Source organism: Podarcis pityusensis, assembly GCF_964106645.2.
Source record: "Podarcis pityusensis genome assembly, chromosome: 6".
Taxonomy (NCBI): domain Eukaryota; kingdom Metazoa; phylum Chordata; class Lepidosauria; order Squamata; family Lacertidae; genus Podarcis; species Podarcis pityusensis.
The window spans coordinates 54,573,827-54,596,834 of record NC_138030.1 but is presented as its reverse complement, the minus strand read 5'-3'; the positions used below and the strand labels follow the sequence as shown (position 1 = coordinate 54,596,834).

The following is a 23,008-nucleotide window of genomic DNA, read 5'->3' as shown; positions in this document are numbered from 1 at the left end:
GATTAAGTTTAGTCATTGGTGTAAATTCACACAAGGTAGACTTTGTGGAACTTAGGTGAAGGCTGCAATGCCTGATGTGAAACTAAAACTTAAGAGATTGCAATTTATCTTCATTCTCACAGAGATAAGCTCTCCAGAATAAAACATAGTTGGAGCCAAAACCTATGGTTTGATCTACCCAAAGATGTTCTTTACAGTGCTAGCTGAAACCACTAGAACAGAACAGCACTATTTTCTATTGTTAATGACTCTAAGTAAGTGAACAATAAGTAAGTAACTATGGATGACTCAGACAGCATCCTCCTGACTTGTCTGACTGGCAGATTTTGCACAGAAATACTTTTAGAACTAAAGGATAAACAGGGCAAAACACAGCAGTCTTCATGCTGTAAGATGTGGCTTTGAGTCCCTAAGTTGGCTAAACAAGTACATTGTGTTGAATCTCATGTTCTGGGAGGTGGGAGATGAGCTACATCAGATACATAATAAATAGGATGATTGTTGGGCCTTCAGCTTCATCTTGTTGATTACGATCTGACCTTTACATCTGCCTCTGTCTTTCACTACCAGAATTGATAGCACATCCACATAAAGCACATGACTTTTAATAAATGCCCATTATTTAGGCATTTTATCAAAAATCTGCAACATGATATGAAAATCTCTTTCTATATAAGATGAAAGAAGCAGCTAATGCACTCCTTTATGCTAAGGATGATTGAGTGGGCAAGAGCGGCCAGAGCTTAATAAAAAGGAGGCAGGGATTCAAACCGTGACTTCGGGAGATTGAGTCTATAGATCTTCATTAGAGCTTTATGCCTTAAAAAGTGGTAATAGTCCCAAGGATTTACAGAAAACCACTCTGAGCTGCATGTTAACTTTTTTCACCACTGTTTCTCTGTATAATAGAAATAGAACCATGATTATTGTTGCTGTTGCTGTCTGTTAATAATATAGTATCATCCATGTACTTTGCACTTTACAACCTAGTGAATGAAAAACCAGTTTCCTGACTGAGGAGCTTATTATCTAAAATTGGAGGGAGGGAAGCAGGGACACCAGTATCAAGGAGACAATGCATTCAGTTGAGCAACCAGTATGGTGGAAGAGAGCCATGTCTCTACAGTTTACTTGGATGGGATTGGAGAAGAGCAGGGCAGTCGTGGTGACAAGGTTGTGGGGGCCCACTGGCAGTAATGGCAAAGGGCCGTGGTGGAAGTTTCCATGCAGCCCCATTTCCATCTTGATAAGCTATAACAGTGCCAGCATTGGCAAAGTGATTCTGTAGCTCTGCCCCCACCAGACTGGCTGCCACTGGCAACCAGGCTACAGTTTGGTTAAGCAGAGTGCAGTTGTACCTTGGAAGCCAAACGGAATCTGTTCTGGAAGTCCGTTTGACTTCCAAAACGTTCGGAATCCAAAGCACAGCTTCTGATTGGCTGCAGGAAGCTCCTGCAGCCAATCGGAAGCCACGCTGGATGTTTGGCTTCTGAAAATTGTTCAAAAACTAGAACACTCACTTCCGGGTTTCGATAGTTTGGGAGCCAATTTGTTTGGGAGCCAAGGCGTTTGAGGTCCAAGGTACGACTGTATAATAAACCGGTAAAAGTTCTCCAACCTCAAACTTAGAAAGAAATTTTAGAAACTCAGCAAAGTCCACTTCAAAAAAAGAAAGAAGGAAGGAAGGAAGGAAGGAAGGAAGGAAGGAAGGAAGGAAGGAAAAGATGATCTAGGAGAATAGTTTACTGGAAGAGAGGAGTAAACTTCTCAAGTGTTAAGGACAGGGATGGGTTGCTGGTAGAATCTTCAAAATCTAAAGAGTGGGCAGATGTGACAGAAAACACAAGAAATGGTTGTTTATAAGCAAGATGGCAGCACCAGTGCACTGTGCGCATGGAAGAAGCAAGAGGCAGAGTGTCTGGATGATGAGGATGTGTGCAGTGTTGAAAGCAATGGCAAGAGAGAATTTACGATATCCTTTCCTGGATACGATATCCTTTCCTGGATATTCTTTGCCATGTTGACTTCAGGCATTTTGTGTCCAAAAGATACCAAGATGCTAGGGGCAAAACATGATATCCTCTGACAGTCTTTTTTTGCTAGTAATTTGCAATCCTGTACACACCTACTTGGGAGTAAGTTCCATTGAACTCAGTGGGATTTACATCTGAGCAGACATGTCTGGGGCTGTGCTGCAAACTTCTTAAGGAATGATTTCAAAAATGTCCTATGATTCTTTGACCCTGTTGTGCCATATTTCATATTCTGAACACCCTAGAGAGAAGAAAAACAAACTCTGTATGCCAGTACACTTTAAAGAAGGACAATTTGTTCTTCACAATCATTTCCAGCTACGGTATAAATTATTTGGAAAAATTGATACTGCATACATTAAGGAGTGTTATTTCTCCCCCTCTCTTTTTCGTCCCTTTTTTTGTTCTGATTAGACAAATGAATCATGCGAGTGAGCATTCCCTGTGATGCTGCTAATTGATGGTACACTATAAAATTGTATTGCAATAAGCAAACACTTTCAGCCTCCCTGTGCTTAGCTGCATTGGCCCACGATCAGCAAAGCTTTGAAATCCTGAATTTAAATTACCATTCTTTTGACTGCTGTTCATGACGTTAATTAGCTGTGTTAATTGGTTGTTTTGATACATGAAGAGCAGAATAATCCAACTTTATTTTTTATTTTTTGGAAAGCCAAAATTATTAGGAGTTTGGCAAGAGCACGGGGAGAGTTTTCTTTAGTACTTTTGAATGCTTCCATCTTCCTGTTTTCCGTGTGCACTGTTGTGTTTGCTGATGACTGCATTCTTTTTTAAGCCCCCTGTGTGAGTAATCAACACAGGAGTCAATGGTACATGTTTGAATATGCTTTCCAGCAGAGATCTGTGAGACATTGTTGTCTCCAAATTATTGAATTGCTGTAGACAAAATGCAGCCATGCCAACATCATTTGTATTGTAGGGGGGTCTGGCAGATGAAAGGATACGTGCTTTAAACCATTTAGCTGCCAAAGTTCCTGCAATAGCCACACAGCAGGTGACTCAGAATTGAGATAATGGTTCTGAAGTCATGATGCGCCAACTCATCAGAACAGGGCAGGGTCTCGGTTTTATCACACTAAAGCAAGCAGGAGGAAGTGGTGCTCACGGACACATGACCTTTAGCATTCCAGCTTATAGGTGGTGTCCAGCTCTGCGAGATAAATGGTAGGTAGCTATCTGCTTTTGTAAACAGTTGCTAGGGAATGTGCTTGCTGTTGTTTTGCCCTGTGCTGCGCACACTTCACAAATATCAACATGTGGGGTCACTTAAATAGGCAACTACTCCATATCTTGTGGACCTCCTATATTCCAGCTCCACCTTTTATTGCTCCTCTTGCCTTTCTCCACTCTGAATTTGCCCGTGGGTGAGGTGGAAAGGAGACAGGGAAAAGGAAGTTCTGGGAAACTGCAGGTCAAGTTTATATTTGATACAAGGGGAGACACTATAACAGATTATAAAAAGAGTTCATTTGCATTTTGTTTAAAATGCAATGATTAGTATGAGCCAGCATGACTTTGTCAAGAATAAATCCTGCCGGGCTAATTTTATCTCTCCCTCTTTTACTTTGGTGACTAGCTTAATGGGTTGTGGGAATGCCGTACAAGTAATTTATCTTGATTTCAGCAAAGCATTTGACAAAGTTGTCCATGTTTTTTGGTTAGCAAACGAGTTAAATGTGGGCTAGACGGCAATACTCTTAAGTGGATTCACAATTGGTTGAAAAGCCATACTCAAAAGAGTGCTCATCAATAGTTACACATCAAACTAGGGCTGGTCCAGAATGAGAAGAAGCCGTTCATTTCTATTTCACCCACCTTAACATTTGCTGTCTGGATTCATCTTTCTTTCCTGAGGATGGTGAATGCTGCAAAATCAGAGCAAAAAGAAAAAGGGAGCCACAATGAGCCACTGCTGCTCACTGGATTTCACCCTGATTCTATCCATGCCACCCACTGCCTGTTTCTACCATTCATTAGCTTGGAGTCCTTGTGCCCTTGGAGAATCAGAGATACATGGGAAAATGTGCAGCTCCTATTCTTCACTGATGACACTAGTGTCCACAAGTCTGCCTCCATGGAGGACACTGCAAAATATCTTGTCTCTTGAACTCTCTTGTGCAAAGAGAAGCAGTAAGGACACTGAGCGACATTTCAGCATTCTTGAACGAACCTTTTCCTGTGCTGCTTGCTACAGACTAGGTAACCAGACAAAGCCCCAAGCCCTTGGCCATGCCCTCAAGCACTCATTGTTTGCTGGGATAGAAACAGAGGAAAACAATGGCATAAAACAAATAGTGAAATAAAAGTAGGTCTGAAATTACAGATTATTCTGATGCACTATATGTTACTTATATATAATGACAGTCAAAGGGCTACAGCTTTTTGTCCTGTTCAGTTGCCTTTCCTTTTATACATTTAAAAGGAAAAGAAGCAGTAAAGTGGTGGGGGTTTGCAAAATGCATCTATTTTGGCTGCAGCCCTAAACCTGCTTACCTGGGGGACCATAAATTCAATGGGCTTATATCCGAGTAGATCTATATAGAATTTCACTATGTGTTTGTGCACATGTGTGGCACACTCTTCTCTGTGGAATTTTATTGATTTGCAGAGCAGGGCTTTTTTGCTGTCAAGATTGTGGAGGCTTTAGCCTGTAAATTTTATTTCCAGCGAAGTGTCAAGCAATGTAATCCAGCAAAGCTACCATGATGACTGCCATTGGAGGAAAGTGACAGTTTCTCTGCCATTTTCCAAGCTCTTCCCATCCTCCAAACACTTTCTGTTTTACCGTGTGGGCGGATTGATTGGCAGGTACCTCAGTAAATAGGTTGTGAAAATATCACTTAAATGACTTGATATTGCAGGTGACTTGAAGGACTTGTGAAAACAGCGTCAATTAAGCCATGTGCATGTGTGCATGTGTGTGCTTGAATATGGCTTCTGAATGCTTTTGAAAGTAAAAGCACCTATCATTCAAAGTGTTACGCAAGAGGCACTTAACAGGTGAAGCAACACACTGAAAGTGCAGTGTAATCAGTTGCTACTGAGAATCCTCACTTGAAAAGGAGAAACTGCCAGATGCTGATCTCTTTAACTCCATGTGGTTAGTCTGTCCAAGTTGAGAAGTGATCTGAACACAATCTGGTGTGTGGCTTGCTGCCATATTTAAACCAAGGCAGGGGGAGGAACCTCACACTCTCCAGATGTTGTTGGAGTCCTTCTATCCACTCCAGCCACCTTGGCCTATTCTTAAGAATGCTGTGAGTTGTAATCCAGCAACATCTGGATGCCCAAAGCCTCCCTGCCATGTTTCGGCTTTAAAAAATGAAAGTGGTTTGGGGTTTCTGTTTCATTACTGCTGCCCAGTGGATCAGGCAACTGACTCTGTGAATTCTAAAGGATAGCTTAGCCATGGAATCAGCTACAAGAAGATGTAGTAGTGATAGCCACTAACTTGGATGGCTTTAAAATGGGCTTAGATAAATTCAAAGCTAAGGCTGTCATTGGCTACTAATGGCTACCTATTATCTACGCTATCAGGGGCAGAATGCCTCTGGATTCCAGTTTCTTGGGATCATGAGGAGGGAGTGCTATCACACAGATATCTGGTTAGCCACTGTGGGAGCAGGATGCTGGACTGGTTGGTGTTGTGTGTGATGCAGCAGAGCTCTTATGTTCTTGTAGGAAATGAATCACATGTGAACTGGCCCTACTTAGACCTCAGGTCCAAATAGCTACAACTACTCTGCTGCTTAAGTACAGTCTGATATTAATCTTCCCATTGCCACCACTGCCACTAAGTTTAGCTGCTGCGATATTTGCTCTTAAAGAGTGCTGGGCTGGCATAGCCCGATTACCGACGCTTATGAGATCCTGCAGTTTTTCTGGGTATGTCTCTTTTCTTTCATTTGTTCTTTAAAAAGAAAAGAAAGGACTTGATAAGAAAATCCAATTCTAGATGCAATATCAGTCCTGGTCCAATCTTACCTCGGTAGCCTAAGCTTGCTTCAGACACCAGTGGACAGTTGACTCATCCCAGGAAATGTAACACAATTTAGTGCAATTTTCCACAGTTGACATATGTTGATCAATATAGGACTTAGAATTTAACAAGCGTGGCATTTCAATTAAATTGAATTACTGAAGAGTATAGTCATCATCGTACCAGGAGAAAGGTGTTTTAGCAAATGAAACGGCCAACCCCCCACTCTCTCCTCATGCTGTGTTGCAGCTGGTCTGTGAATTAAAAAGTAAGCTTTAGCTTTCAACTTTCATCAACACTTAATTCTTAAGCAAACCATGTCATTAAGGTAAATTGTTTCTCTTCCCTCCCCTCTTTCCCTCGGGCTACTGCTACATTTTTATTTTTTTGAAAGCATAAAAGAAGGATGCTTGCTACAGAACAGGCACATATACTGTCCATTAGATGATGCATTACTAAACACCCAGCTCCGCTGTCCTCAATTAATAATTCCACATTGTTCATATAATGGCTGAACTGCAACGCAAAAACTCTTCTACACACAACCATATTCTCAAAGAACAGCTATTGTGTTTGTGTAACATTTGATCTGCTTACCTACGAGTCTGCCTTACCCCATACATGCCCACACAACTACTTCTGGTGGAAATGGCACTGTTACAGGTGTTCCATAATACCCATTGCAAGAACTTGATCTTTTAGTGTGGCAGCACCTACACTTTGGAAAGCCCTGCCTATTGACACCAGGCAAGCACCTTCACTGTGCTCTCTTCCGTGCCAGTTAAAAACTTCTTATTTAGACAATCCTACCCAGATGTTTAGAAAGTTGATGTGAGTTTTAATCAGTTTTTAGTTTATTGTTATTTCAACTTCTTGAAAGTTTTAAATTGTTGTTAATTTTTATAATGGAAATTTTATTGTTTTATCTTTTTTGTAAACTGCTTTGAGGGGTTTTATTTACACTGTATAAATTTTATGAAATAAAATCAAAATAGGGCAGGGAGGGAAACGTTTTCATCCCAAAGGCCACGTTTTCTCTTGGCTACACACCAGTGACAAGCACAGCTAGATGCAGCCAGTGAGTGTAGTCAGAGGCAAAAGTGGGTGAATAAGCAGATGTGGAAAAAATCAGCCATATAAAAACCAGAGGTTTCTACACACACATACACACATATCTTTGCATCCTCCATCTAGGTAATCAAGAGACACTTTCACAATTTGGATATACTTCTAATATAAAATATGCCCCTTGCAATTATAACCCATCCTTTGTCCAAGGAGTTCAGAACATTGTACATGGAAGGAGTTATCTCACTTTGTCTTCATTACAACAACCCCAGGCTAAAAAACAGTGTTTGGCTCAAAGCAACCCAGTGATCTTCATGGTCCAAGTGGGGTTTTGACCATAGGGCTCCTAAATCCAAATCTTCTAACCCAGTATTCATCCACGTGTAGCCAATGCAGTGCCCTCTGATATTGTTTGCCTTCAGCCCCAGCATCCTTGACCACTGACCATGCTGCCTGGGGCTGATGTCCAACAATAGCTGGAAAGAACCAGACTGACTTCCTGTACAGCCACCACGTGAAGAATGAGTGCCTTCTCACCTGTTTTAAACTGATCTAGCCTAGGAGGGCTAGTGGATGAACACTGCACACATTAGCAACTGCATATGAAACCACATATGTGGGTGAATGTTAGGCAGATTTTTTTTTAGTTCACTTGAAGCCAAGTTTGTTTGCAGTCCCTTCTGCTCTTTCTTTTACCATGCTAACAGACACTGTAAATTCAAGTGTGAAGGAACCATGCCTGCACAATTATCTTCTGTCACAGGAGTTGCAATCTGCATCATTAGCCAGGCATTAATGTTGGCAGAAGAACAAGACAGGAAGAGGCAGTGTTTAATATAAACACCAGTAAATGACAGCAAGCCTGCGTGCACAGTTTAACATCCTTTGGTTTTTTTATCATTTCCACGTTGGGCTTTACTTATTACAGTTAAATAAAACATGTAGCACAATTAGAGGAATGTAATAAAGATCACTCTGTCTATCTTATAAGTGCATATGTCTGTTGCGGTATAAGCATTTAGGAGGCAAGCTTTTTTAGATAAGAGTGTTGAAGGTGGTTTAATACAGGTGCTATTTCCTATGGAGCATACAGTCAACTGGCTTATGAAGGTTTTTTAAAAACAACAACAACAAAAAAGTACTGCAAAAATCTGAGAATGACAATGGGGTTGTATTGGGAAAACACATACAACACCTCTATCATTTTATTCGCAGCTATCTGAAAAGAACTGTCAATGGCAATTATAGAATTGGAGTATGTTTCAAAATATGGCACCCTTTGCAAGGCCAACATTTGGCACCCCAAAATCTTCACCATTATGGATCATCTCAATTGTGTGCCCCCATGGCTCAGCTCCCTGTATGGCAGAACAGCTCACACCACCTTAAATCCCGCACTGGGTTGATATTAAAGTAATGAGAAGGTCAGTTCTGCAGCAGTATATCTTTGTCACTGCCACCCTTGTCACACACACCCTTCTTTCTCAAGCAAAAATGCTAGGGAATCTGGAATGGGGTACTCTACATTAATGACACATTGTTGACATGTTCTACAAGAATTTGGCTCTTATTTAATGTGCAGACATAGAGACGGCACTCATGTGGCATCTGAATTCTGTACCTACTTTAAAAATTGCAGTGGATATGTCTGTTAGCTGGGGAAGCCATATGGGGGCAACTAAGTAACAGTGCAGTCAATTACCTGCCCAGATACGGTGGGTGCAAAGCATTTTCCAAGTCAAAGAAAATGTTTGATGAGATAAAGGGAAGCAGTTCATGGCAAATGGCAAATGTGTGGTGGAGGTGGAGGAGGAGAGAGATTAATTCCCCTCTTGAATGAGAAGTGTGTTTGAGACTGACAGATGGGCTGTAAATACTCAGAACCAAGGACAGGAGCTGCGAAAGAGACAGTCTGGTGATTGAAGTGTGATTGTGATTGAGGTAGTATGTTTCCTAGCCAAGGTGACAGGTTTTTTTGTGCTGGGGTTGAAGCGAGGAAGGGGAAAGAACTCAAGCCAAGGGTGCAGCACTTCACATCAGCCTAGACTAGGGCACAATCTTTAGACTCGATAAGTGATATCTGGGTCCCATAGGGGTTATCCTTGCAGGTCAAATTCACTGCCAGCCTTTTAAGTGAGTTGTTGAAGGTGCAAGAAAGGTGAAAAGACTTTGTTCCTTGCTAAAATCATTGAGCTGTCTAGCAGCATTGACTATGGTAGCCATGTGACTGGAAGTTAATCACGCAGTGGTGAAATGTGGCCGATGTTGATCATGAGAACAGCCACTACACATCAGTAGCAATTTGGCCCCAAAAGTAGGCATTACCTAAGAAAGGGGGGGGGGGCATTTCAGATCTAGAAGAATTTCTGTACATATTCCTTCCATATGTGTTGCTTTGCTGTGCAGATGTAAACTTATCATAATGGCTTTGTTCAACATCACACATCATTCATTCTACTACTACTACTACTACTACTACTACTTCTACTACTATTACCTGACACACCCTCCATTGTTACTTTTAATACATATTATAAAATGTCTGAAATGCTAATTCACCAGTTCAGGATTTGAGCAATGGCTACACAGATTTATCTCAGCAATTTAAATAAGATTCTGGGCAAACCCCCGTAAATAAAACCCATGGGTCAGAGACCAGGGACAGGTTCAGCGTTTAGAGATTTTCTTCTTTTATATTTGGTTCTAGCTTGAAGAACCCCCCCCCCCCCCAAGAAACAACAACCACACACACCTGGAACCCCAATCTGGATGTCTGGATAGCTGCTTCTGCAACCTCTCACACACACCTGAGAGATGGCCAAACAACCATATTTTTAAAAGGTTCTTAAAAAACCCAGCAGTATTAGCAGCCAGAAGACTGTAGATACATAGATATTCTGAACTTCAAAACTTCCCATTTCCTCCCAAGGTCTAAATGCACAGTTCAAAGTCTGTTTCCTTTGGCCCGTCTCATGGAGTTGGAGTCCCTTGCTTGCTCTGCCAACATGCAAAAATTGAGTGTAGAATGGGGGTAGGTGGGAATCAAGAGCACTGGAAAATGGAAACATTTGGAGCGCTGCAATCGATCCTGGTCCAGCAGGTGGCAGCAGAAGGCTCTAATAATTCCTCCCAAAAAATTTTAGAAACTTGCAGTTCCTGATTTTGCCAATAGAAAATTGAGAAAATGAATCCAGCTGCTAGGATATCTCAACACTTCCCTTCCGGCCTGAGTAGAGTCTTGGATTTCAGTGTATGTGATTCCCAAAGGAGAACTATTAATCATGTGACTATTCATCACGTTAATGGGAAATTGTGACCAGTGGAAGCCAGTCCCCCTTCTTAAGACAGAGTTTAACTTGGACCTATGGCAAACTAAGCTCCATTTCTTATGCACCTGTTGAAGGGAGCCAAACATAAATTTATCTAGATAAGTTTCCACCTTCTTCATGCTTCTGAACCAAACATTTCAGAGGATCAAGCTGGGAAAGTGGACTGGAGACAAAGCAATGGATTTTCATTCCCCAGCAGGAGTTCAGAGTCCCAGAAACACTTAGCCTCTTTCAACCTTGGTTCCCTATATGTTGTTGGACTGCAACTCCCATCACCCTGGAACACTGGTCCTACTAGCTAAGGATGATGGGAGTTGTATTCCAACAATAGCTGGGGACCCATGGTTGAAAAAGGCTGTTCTAAATGGTGCTGTTTGTCCTGCAGGGATTATACTCTCTGTATTAACTCCCTGTACACAGAGCAATGAAAGATGCTCACCTGTCAGCAGCAGCACCCCTCCCCCATACACACACACACCTTAGAAAAGTCAACCCAGAATTCCCATTAAATCTCCCTATAGTCGTGGCCCAGCAAAAGCTCCCTGTTTCCTGACACTGAGCAACTTAGTGACCTGGAATGTCTGCCTGATATCTTGCTAGACTTTCTACCGCATCTATCATATCATATGGTTTATTTATTTTATGCATTGTACCTCACTCTGGTATCTGTACAGGTGGTGGGCAGTATATTTATATTTTTAAGACAATTGTGTGGGCTTTGTCCTACTTGCCATGTCTATAATTCTGCATCAGCTGCAGGATGGCAAACTGACTCTCTCACTCTGGCTTTTATTCCTCTCCCATTCCAGCTCAAAACAGTACTTTAGTTCAGCTTGCTTATGCTTCTTCCTTCCCCTTGATTGCTTTCTGCACTTTCTTTATTTGCCCATACTGGCTTGCTTTGCCGCAAAGTGTATTTATTGCTAGCTAGCACACATAAATGCTCAGACATACATTCAATTACCTTTGAACAATTTCCATTTACTTTCTATTTTTTGCTTTCCCCCTGTTCAATTTCACCAAGCTCCTGCATTCTCCTGAGTGTGTTCAACTGACATGCACTCTTCTTCTAGTTCTTCTTTAATTAAGGACTTGCACTAAATTCTCATCTGTGGGATTCAGTGGCTATCTTGTTTATACATCTTGGGCTGGGATTGTAAGCTTACCCCCCAAAACAGAGCAAGCGGTGCTGGTGTTTTGTTTTGTTTTTTCCATCTACCATTGCAAATTATGCATAAAATCACTTTCCTGCCATGCATCTTCAGAATTGTTTTTGTCCAGACATGATTTCCAGTAGTAGGGTATAGGAAACAGACTATTTTGGCAATGTTTTCTGGCCCTTTTATTTGCTCCAGCACTCCTTTCCTTCTTCACTCATCCAGTCTAGGCCTAGACCTCAAAATATCCTTGCCGGTGGATATGACAACACTGTTTTGATCATTTGCTCTTGACTGTATCTGAACTCTGTCCATAGTCACATCTTCCTTAAGGCAGATGGTGGCCCAGGAATTCCTTGGGAGACTTGACACAATTTGAGAGGAGCAAGAGGATTCCTGGAGAGAATGAACTATAAAAATATTACTGGCCAGGAAATTATAACTATTTGGGGTGGGGGAGACAGGATTTAACAACTGCTTAGGGAGTCTATCACGTTATGACAGGTGTGGGAATATAAGGGGAGGGGCTGAATCAGAGCATCGGTCTGTTTAGCTTATTCTGAGTGAGGGCATGACGGTAGGCTTGCACAACTTGCGATCTACCAAACTGAACGTAGCTGATCTGCAATGTACTTTAGCCTGCATTTGCTGACAGTTAGTACTGATACCTCACACCGGATTACTGTGCTGTTTATTTTTGTTGCTTGATACTATTTTATTTAACTCATTGATTTTAATAGGATTTTGTATAGTTTTAATACACTGGAAACCATTTTGGTATTTTCCTATAAATGAAAAGTGGTGTGGGGGTATATATTCTCTCTCTCTCTCTCTCTCTCTCTCTCTCTCTCTCTCTCTCTCTCGTTATAGTCTGCCTCTCAACCCCATGCTCCATCTTTCCTTGTTAATGGGCACAAACAGAACTACAATTGTGCTTGGTCAATATGTAGCTCTTCAGATTGCTTACTTGGCAGGTGCCCAGGATCTAAGCAGGGAATGGAAGCTGAGGCTGGGGAAATCTATGGGCCTTGAGGGATTGGAGCTGACAGTGTTACGTCTTCTCCTCCAGTCAATTATTTTCCTCCAGCCCCTTCTAATACCCCATTTTTATAATAAATTATGGATTACTTACATAAAAGCCTTTTAGAAAAAACAGGGCTGTTGTACCAGGATTTTATCCTATGAAATTCTAATCTACGATAACTCACGAGGCAAGCATCCCTCAGCAGGTTCTTTCTCTCTTCTTAGCAACGCAATGCATGGGGGGGGGGACCAACACACCTGAGGTCAAAAACAACACACAGAACCCATTGGTAGAGATGGTTACAGTGCTTTAACATTTGCAGATGGATCTTAATCAAAACTAAATCATGCTGCAGTCTTATATACCAATACCTGTATGATCTATGAGGTGCATGGGTATCTTCAGGAATTTTTCCAGGGGTGAACAAAGTAAAAACCTGGGTGGGGGGGGTTTCCCAGGGATGTGCAGGGTAGTTTTCATGGCCGGGAAGCTTCAGTCCCAGAGGCCAAATGTGCCCCTTCAGGCCTCTACTTTTGCCTTTGGCTACACCCACCGTTGGCATTCAGGTCCCATAAACTTGCCCACACAAAAATGTGGCCCTCAGACCCTCAGAGGACTAAACCCCCTTTGTTTAATCCTCTGACTTTTCCATTATTGCCTCTTCCTCATTTTGCTTGTCTCCTCTTTCCCCAGTAACACTACTCTGACTAACCTTGCAGATCACCCCATGTAATTTCTCCATTTGCCCTTTGCCCATTCTAGTTTGAATCTCATGAATACCGCTGTCTATTCCCCTCTTCACCTTTAAAGGTGTCTAGAGTAATGTTTTAACCTACTGCAGTCCTGATAAGCACCTAATAATTTTGTTCGGGACTATAAAATAGGTTTTGCCAAGTTCCCATTTGCTTCTTAATTCATTGGAACTGTGTTGAGTAGAACTTTCAGCTGAATTCCAGCTTTCCATTGCATACAGAAGCACTACATTTATGGAAGCGATTGAGATGCAATATCAGTTGTTGTTGTTTTAAAAAAATCTGAACTGGCACTATTACTGAGAGGCCTGAATGCAACTAATGTTCCTAAAAAATGCTGAACTCCCTCAGATAAAAGATGCAGCACCTTAAATTAGGCTGAAAAATCCTGACCTCTGCAAACCTTGTTTTCATCCCCCTCATCACATACATTGATGCTATATGAATAATATCACTAGATCTCATTCAGATGCAACGTATGGTGCTGTGGACTGAAACAGCTCTCTGATTGTAATTAATCCCCAGAACAATTCCTTGCTCCCAATACATATTAGCAGACATCAGAGATAACTGAGGAGGAGAGATAACATGAATGTTGTGAAGGAGAGAACAGTAATGCTGGTAGGTTCTCCCCCATTTTAATTTTGACCTTCCCTTGAAAAATAAAGTTTCCTTAGTCCCCCTTCCCTTTGGCCCTTATTTGCAGCCAGAGAATTACCAGAGCTTCTGCCTCTTTGAGTTATTTTCTTCTCACTGATAAAACCTTAAATCTTTTTAAAAGACTGCTTGTTTTAATTGAAAAATTTCAATCAATCTACAACCCCCCCCATCCTAAATAGCCCCACATGCAGTAAATAATCCGTAGTGAGGCTTTCTGCAGTAAAGAAATAAATAATTCTGAATCTGCTGTATCCTACTTGATCTCCAAGCTTTAAATCACTGTGGTTTGCACTGAGCTCAGCCAAAATACTAAACACGCTGGAGCATGACTATTACTTAGGGACTGCAAGTCTTTTTTTAAAGGTACAGCATCAGAGGCTGTCAACCTTTCCCCCAGGGGAGCTCTATCATGATAGAGCCTGCTGGTTCTGTGCAAGCAAATTGGCTTCCATGCCACTTCATCTGCTCTTAACGTTAGGGGTGAAGAAAATGCTTTAGACATAAGAACAGGTGGGCTGTAGAGCAAATACCCCAGGGAAGTTGCAGAACAGCCTTCCCAAAAGGTCTCTAAGAAGAGAATGGATGGCTGTTAATCAGGTATTGTACAATATAAGACTGGGAATCCTGATTTGGCAGGGGGTCAAACGGGATAAGTTATGGGAGCCCTTCCCTTGTTGTGATTGCATGACAGCAATATCCAACATCCAACAAGAAGACTGAAAACCTTTCTACTTAATTCAGCCCAGGTCCTCGGACATCAGATTTCCTTGCTCTTTTCCAGTAAATCTGATCCATTTCAATTTGGTGTGCCAAGTAGCGTTTACTATGGCAATTCTTCTCGTTTCTTTGTGATGCATTGTACCAGGCAAGGCATTTGAACATTGCCCTTGGTTTGCATGGATTGTTCGTATTTGTTTCTTCTGTGTTCAGAGTGTGGTTGCATTAAGCTGCACCCAAACTGACATGTGCAATATGAGTTCTGCTTAAGGTAATATCCAAGTCCCTCATCCTGTCAGTGCAAGGATTTCCACATGCGCATTAGGGCTCCCCTCCCCCGCTGCATGTAACCTGCATGCTCTCTAGATCTGTTCTGGAGCATTGGAGAAAACCCCATAACAGATTAGTGGACATGCTGATCTGAGGGTAAATCCTATTAAATTCAATGAGACGGTCTTCTAAACAGGTACAGTATGTATAGGAATGTGCTGTAAAGGGATCCATTTCTGATTCAGCTTGTAGACAGGTAGTTGGAAAGCAGTCTGTGCCATCATCTTGCAGAACATAATTTTTGAAGTACAATTTATAACGCTTTAAAATACGTTGTGGGAACAGCTTATATTCTTTTAGAAAGAATCTGTATTAAATCACTGGGCAGTGAATTGTATCTCCTTTCACATAGATATAGAGCTATTGATGCTGGCAGTGCTTTTTCTGAGGGGTTACTCAAAGGTACACAGTACTGGCACCTTCATACCCCCCCCCCCATGTTAAAAGTGTGTCACTTCCTATAACAACTTCATGGTGAGTACTGGCACCTTTTTTCTAAAAAAGAGAGAAAGAGAGAAAGCACTTGATGTTGCTGACTTTTCTCTGCTTGCTAATGTATATGCTGAGAAGAATAAAGTACAGTCTTTCTTGGATTGCACCACTGCAGACTACAGGTGCAGGACCACATGTTTGAATACAGCCCACTATTGAAAACAAACAAGCTATATCCAGACGCTTCTGTCCATATCAGTTGCAAATTTCCTTTATTTAAAGGGTCATTGTGAAAATTCATTAGCAGTAATGTAATGCATTGATGCTGTCTTCACAAATCTATGCATTTTGATGTACACTTTACTCAAGTAGATGCATTTTTTGTACACATTGTCAGGAGAACTGCATTGCAAAATTCAGAGAAGTGCAAATTTCAAAGGATAGCTGTCCTCCAGTTCACTTTTTGCTTCAGGCAGAGCAAATTACGGTAGGCAGGTTCACCTTCAAATGTGAACTCAACCAATTTTGTCCCCCATCCCTACAAACAACTATCTGCAAAGAGAAAATTAGCACTACACAGAGAAGGCTAAACTCATTCACAACATGCAGCTTTTCTACATGCAAGTATGTTGGGAGGTATTTATATATACATTCTCATGATTCTTTTAAACATGCAACTCAGCTCAAAATCTCGTATGGAGTGTCCAACCTGCAACCACTACAACAGACTTATGGTAACTGCTAATTACCATGTCTATTATTCTGTTTTTAAAAATCCATGTACATAGTAAACTAGCACATCAGGAAGTTGACTAGCTTGGACCATTCTCTTTGATATTCTAATTTTCTGCATGCATTCCCAAGTGTAGGTGACCATTAAGGGGGGGGGGGATTGCATTTTGAAGCTGACAAAATATTCAGCCAGATAGTGGGGAGAATTGTTTGGTTTGCTAGATGGGGTGTGTGAGAGGAGAGGATGATTTACAATGCTCATTTAGTGCAACTGTGATGAAAGAGACGTACATGACAGAGTTTCAACTCAGGAAAAGCTTCCATAGTCTTGAACATCAGTACCCACACACCTAAGGACCTATTTCTTAATGAAACCGACAAAAATATATTCCTAGGCCATAGTTACATGAAAGAAAGGAAATTCTCTTCTTGATAAACGCCGCAATTTCTGTAATGGAAACTGACTTTCTAGCAAAGTTGGCATACTCAGCAGAGCTGTATCCTGTTGTTGGCTTTTTCCTCTGTATGCATCTCCCTCCCTCTTCCTCCTCTTTTTTCATAATTTAACTGCTTGCATAAAACAAAGAAGCACACAGGTCTGTCAAATGATACCTCCAGTCTAGAAGGTCATAGTTCTTAATCCTCTTAGGGGGATAGACTTGGATGAGTTCCATAACTAATAACCCAGCCAATAGCATTTCAGGCTGATGGAGGTGCTGTCCTCTAGAAGAGACATAAAAGTTAAGATCCAATCCGTTTGATGGAGACCCCCAAAGGACTTATCAAATATTGAACGGTGCTGCTAACTGGCTTTGCCCTTGTCAAATCCTTATCGCGGCAGAAGCCTCACTCACTGTGGCATAGAAATGACACAACAGATCTTATTAAAATGAGATTGTGGCTTTGAAAGGAGTCTTATTATTTCCAATAATTGCCACTGCTTTGCAAAACGGGGGGTGGAAAGTCAACCCACAATCTTGAAAGCAAAATGACCCCACATTTTAAGAAGTAAAACAAGCGCAAGGATGGATCATAGTGCGACTGGTCTCTGCAGTGGCAACATTATTAAATGATCAGTGAGCTATTAAAGCTACAGTGCTTAGTATCTCCCCTAAAGACTCATAGCGCTAACAGGTTTCCAAATTGAGGTTTTTATTGCTGGAAGAAGGCTCTGTGTGCAGTTCTTGAAGCTGCGATTACAGGGAATGGTTGTGAGCAGACTGACACTAAACAGGAGCAACAAATCTTCTTGAGTGAAAACTGGCAATGGATGACTCCCCAAAGTGTTTCAATATGACAGCAAAGAGGACTATAGAAGTGGAAAGGATACTGCATAATAAGAAACTGAAACTAATCAGAAATATGGTGTTTTACTTGGATTTAAATAAAGAGCAAGGTTTTACGCGCCTTTATCTGACCAGTTGGGATGGGTAAAAATGGGTAATTGATAGCGTTACAGGAAATTTCACCCACCATTAATTTCAAATGATATCCTTTCCTAGGGGGCTAAGGTTTCTTATATTCCTTCCAAAGGTATTGAAATGTAGCCACTAGCAGAGGAGAAACTGCTGCCACTTCTGTTTTTCCAAGAGTAGGTCTTTCACCATGTCATTTGGGCCAGAAAAGAGGAAGGAATACTAATCCAATAGCCATCACGAGGATGGTAATGACAGCAGGAACCAATGTTCTGGGGAACACCTCTGGAAAATTGAAATCCAGGGAAGCAGCCATTGTTAGTTCCACTGAAGTAAGCACTGCATTGGGTCAAGTAAGGTTTTCCCCCCTCTCTCTCTCCTGTGGCATAATTTTATAGATTGCAAATGCAGGATAGTGTAAGAGGAAAAACTGAAAAGTCAAGCAAAAGAAAGAAAAAGGAACCAGTTGAAGACATTGCTGCGATTATAGTGGACAAAGAGTCCCTGTACAGTGGATTTTAAGAACCAGCCTGCCTTTTTCAGCACCCTTATTTCATTTGTTACCAGCTCAACTGATTAGAGGACAGAGACACGTGGAGCGCATCTGAAGTTGAGATAAGAGAATCATTACAATAGTAAAGGTGCAAAGCCTTTATCTCCTTTGCATGTGAGAGATGCAATTGTCTGCAAAAAGTGACTGAGAAACATCCCAAGATCAAGTTTTTTCAGACTACCAATGCAGCTTTCTGCAGGAGATCTATGAAGTACTAAATACCTGGAGCCAGTGATAGATGAAACAATTGACATCTCATATGCACCTACATCAAATGTAATTAAGCTGAAATCCGGAGAAAGAATAAATGAAACAGGTGTTGCACAGTGTATCTGCAGGACTTTAGAAAAGGTTTTGGTCACTGAGACTTGTGCTACATTAAGAAGCAGAGTAATAATAATAATAATAAATACCTTCTGAATGATATCATGAATGTTTTCTTTCTTTTTTAAAAACTTTCCCATCAGCCCCAGCAAGCATATTCAAGGATGATGGAAAATCTGGAGGGCCACAGGTTCTCTACCCCTGCCTAGATCTTGGGTTAGGTCCCTCATGACAAACAGTGGTTGGTTCTGAGCTGACATCAAACATTACTTGAAGTGACTAGTGTCCTTGTTTTAAATGAAAGCTCAGTTATTTCCAAAAGTGTGAAGTCTTGTTCTTACAGATTTCCATGATGTGATTCCTCCACCTACAGTCAGAAGTGGTACAATCCAGACTCAGGTTTACCCCCCTTATGAGAAATAGCTTGATTCAAGGTGAAACACGGCACATTCGTGCTAATAAAAGTTGGTTCTGAATATATATATAAAAATGTATTTCTACTACTTTGTCTCCCTTTGCCCCAGTTGAATAATAATCCTGCATGGGCTTCAGGGTCATTTCTACAATTAGACTGTAGCTCATTTACAAACCTCTTGGATTAGTTTCTCTGTATAATACTTCCAGCTTTCAGCCACAGAGCTAAGACTTTACATGATTTCACATTAGTCATCTTCTCCATTTGAAGAAAAAATAATGAGCATAGATATTTCCCCCCACAGAGTATGAACTCTGCATCTTAAATTCATTTGTTTTGATATCCCTAATGTGAGTAGGCGGGTAATAACAAATGCTTCATTTAGAAGTTGGCATCTTTACATAAGATGCCTGGAAACCCTGAAATGTTATACTTCTGGAATTTCCCACTACTGGAAATTGCATCAGGTAATTACTGATAACTGCATTTGTACAAGACACAAATAGATTTAAGTTTCAGAATGGACGAAAAGCTAATAATATAATGTATGTGTGCATAAAATGGAAGTGCATACAAAATCAAGGACAATCATTGGTGTTTGCTGAAGGGACAGGGTGTTTGGTTCAGTAGGTTATGTAAAGGTGATACATAATCAAGCTGTACGTAACATTCCCTTTCAGGAGTTGAAGTCCTCTTTAGAGTAGCCAAGTCACATGAGTGTACGTGAGGTAATTCAAGTGGGAGCATACGTTACAATTTTAGCAACATATTATTGTTTGGTTTGAACAAAAGTGATACCCAGTTATGACACTTGTAAATCTGTTAATAAATATTAAGGTCAGATCTATTGGAGTATTAAACTCAAATTTGCTTATGCATCGTATCTCTGTAATTTACCTTTGCAGCTGGTTTGGATTTAAAAAACCCCTTTTAAGCATTTTCCTTAATTAGACACTCACAGATATGAAACTAGGAAGGAATGTGGCCAGAACCTTTTTGGATTACTACAGGCTAAACAGCATCACAGAGAGACCATTGGCACCAATCTCAAGTACATGGTAGGTTTCAAAATGCATCTGGCTGCTTTTTTGAAAAAGAATTCTTTACCTTTTTTAATGTAATTACAGTAAACTTGGTCAGTTGTGTACCTAGCAAAGCCATCCTGATTTAGCATGAAATCTCCAGAATGTGGTATCTATGTTCCTGAATGGCAGTGATACAGTGGTGTGTATGTGATGGAATCATTGATGAGCTTGCTTTCCACAATTTGTTTTAAAAATCTTGCTAGTATTATTAAAAACTCAGTTTCAGGAAGAGCTCCTTAAAAACCTCCAGGGATACATGCACCTGCCTCCCTAATAACAAATTACTTTCCTAAGCTTTTTGAGTTCAGTAAAAGGTAAAGGGACCCCTGACCATTAGGTCCAGTTGCGGACGACTCTGGAGTTGCGGCACTCATCTCGCTTTGTTGGCCGAGGGAGCCGATGTACAGCTTCCGGGTCATGTGGCCAGCATGACTAAGCCGCTTCTGGAGAACCAGAACAGCACACGGAAACGCTGTTTACCTTCCTGCCGGAGCGGTACCTATTTATCTACTTGCACTTTGACGTGCTTTCGAACTGCTAGGTTGGCAGGAGCAGGGACCGAGCAACGGGAGCTCACCCCATCGCGGGGATTCGAACCATCGACCTTCTGATCAGCAAGCCCTAGTATGTTTATTAAAATGACATAACTGAGAGGGTGAAGGCTATGCTCTCACACAAGCACTAATGATTTAAAAGCATTATTGGGAAGTGGTAGGCCAGGGGTGGGCAATCAGTAGAGCCACATGTGGAACTCAGCCAGCTTGGTCCTTTTTCATACATGGTCAGGGATGATGTTCTCTAGCAACGTATGGAGTGCCACAAGTTCTCCACCCCTGAAGGCATGTAGACAAATAAGAATGAAGGTATTTCACTTGAAATAAGTAGATCTGGATCTGGAAACCCCACCTACACCACCATGAGCTCAATGATGGAAGAAATGCAAAATATAAACATACATTATTTATATAAATATAAATAATTAGTGTTTCTTTGCTGCTACAATTTAGACCCTGCTTTTCTGTAAGCTGATATCTGAGGAAGTTTGCCATAAAAAGACTCTACTCCTGCAAAGAGGGGAGGGGTTGTGGGCGGGAGCCGATCTCCGCCTCAAGCAGGGGGCGTTAGCCCCCTGCCACCCACTCACCTGGCTGGCGCACCAAGCCCACGGGCAAGCGCCCAACCAGGTGGCTTGGAAGGGGCGTGGACGGCAGCTTAACTTGTTGCTGCACCAGCCACGCCGCCTCGCTTGCCATAAAACTATAAAACAGTACAAAAGCATATCTTCCAAGAAAAAACTGCAACAGACAGAAACAGTGACATAAGGTCACAATTGCTTACAAATTTGCTGGAATGATGTAAGCTTGACTGCCTGCCTAAAAGAGGGCTGTGATGGGGCAGGAATACCATTCTTGGGGCACTGTTCCACAGTCTAGGCACCATATAAAAAGATCTTGTCTCTTGTGCACCCTCACCACACCTCTGAAGACAGCGGGTCACACAGAAGGGGCTCTACCATTGAGAGGGATTCACAGACAAACTCATATGGAATGAGGTGATTATTGAGACTGATGAAACAAAACTACCAGAGTGCGAGAATGTGGGGTGGATTATTGAATCTCCAAGTTTTGTGCATTTTCACGATGCCACTATCGTTTCTTTCACTGAACCTGCACTCGGGCTGCGACACCTCTGCACCTTTTACTTTGCCCCACCTCGCAGCCCAGAGTGATCACAGATGCATTGTGAAGCAGCAGAATTTGACAGAACAAAATACATTTCTCTCGGCTACACAATCTTTGATGTGTTTGTATTACATGCAGCTCATAGTCCATCCATATGCAGTCAGCGACTACAGAAATACTGAGCAAATCATATTTCGCCTGTAAACAGATAATTCTGAAATCTTTCAGTGATTATATCAGCTGTATTTCTTACACTAGAATTGGCAAGATAAGATCAGAACATGTCCCTCTTTCTATTTTAGCACAGTGCTTCGAGAAGGGCCTGGCCTTGGTAAATCTTTGAGCCTGAGTGCCATGCCTGCGCTGTTAAGACACCACAGCAGGTAGAGAAATAGCCTGCCTGTGAAACGCTTCAGTTAATTGGAAAACAGGCTTTCTGAACCATTTAGTAAATCCAATTTAATTAAATGTCATCACAGACTGAGAGTATTTTCATAAAATACACATTCTTCTACTTCTGATGATAAGGAAGTGACTCGAGTATTAAGGTTTACATTTCAGCAGCATAAGATGCCACACATATTTTTTTTAAGAAGCTATTTGTGTGAGGTAGAAAGGGGAAAGTCTATTGCTTGAGTGTCATAATTTTGTCATTTTGCCCCTAGTTAGTCAATACGAAGTGATACCAGCGTGTGAAATCAAGGGAAGTATTTGGGCTTTGGGGGAACCTTCCTTCAGATTCCATAACCTGGATCTGAAACCCATTCCCCAAATCACAAGTGCCAGGTCCTGTGAAAGACATCTGTGCATTCCTCTAAGACCATCATGAGTGCCTTTTTAACAATATCTGTGATATCACTGAGGATTAGGTACAATCCTGTGACCCATCTCCATAGCTACAATTTATATCAGTGAGTGAGTGCTGACTTGATTTATCACACAAGTTCTCATGCAGGCTTTTAAAAACAAAGAAGGGCAAGATTGCCTCTCCATCAAGAGCAATGCTGTATCATTTCGGGGATTTTAAAAAATCTGTTCATTGTAAGATATGCACTGCACCCTCACATTACCAACGGAGCTATCCTCAGGTCCATCACCATTCTTTGTTCCTAAGCATTTCTTCTGTTGAAAGGTTATCCCTCTATCCCTCTATTACATTTATTAAATTTACATTGCATTTTTTTAAGATTACATTTGTACAGCAATTGCACTGCTCTTGCAGGAGTGAGGCCCGTGCCATTCAGCACGATGAGAAAAGCAGTTCCAAGTGATCTAACACACACACACACACACACACACA

General features: G+C 41.4%; 2 protein-coding genes across 4 annotated transcripts in view; one reads left to right on the top strand and one right to left on the bottom strand.

Annotated features, from left to right (window-relative positions):
* Window positions 1-23,008, bottom strand: part of LOC308479120 (uncharacterized protein) — a gene marked incomplete at its 5' end in the record, with an annotated part of 58,094 nt that overhangs the window by 4,864 nt on the left and 30,222 nt on the right. Inside the window, 3 exons of one of the 3 annotated variants that reach the window (XR_013987457.1) lie at window positions 2,577-2,833; window positions 3,870-3,919; window positions 6,217-6,287. Coding sequence is in view for 1 of the 3 variants with exons in the window: in XM_081009602.1 (XP_080865728.1) it covers window positions 3,871-3,919 (49 nt within the window). Of the gene's footprint in view, window positions 1-2,576; window positions 2,834-3,869; window positions 3,920-6,216; window positions 6,288-23,008 lie in introns of those variants that run through there. The other 2 variants (XM_081009602.1, XR_013987456.1) reach the window with 2 other exon arrangements.
* Window positions 1-23,008, top strand: part of BEND5 (BEN domain containing 5) — a 728,817-nt gene that overhangs the window by 702,625 nt on the left and 3,184 nt on the right. The window contains exon 12 of the mRNA XM_081009445.1: window positions 19,903-19,999. Within this exon, the coding sequence (XP_080865571.1) occupies window positions 19,903-19,999 (97 nt within the window). The remainder of the gene's footprint in view (window positions 1-19,902; window positions 20,000-23,008) is intronic.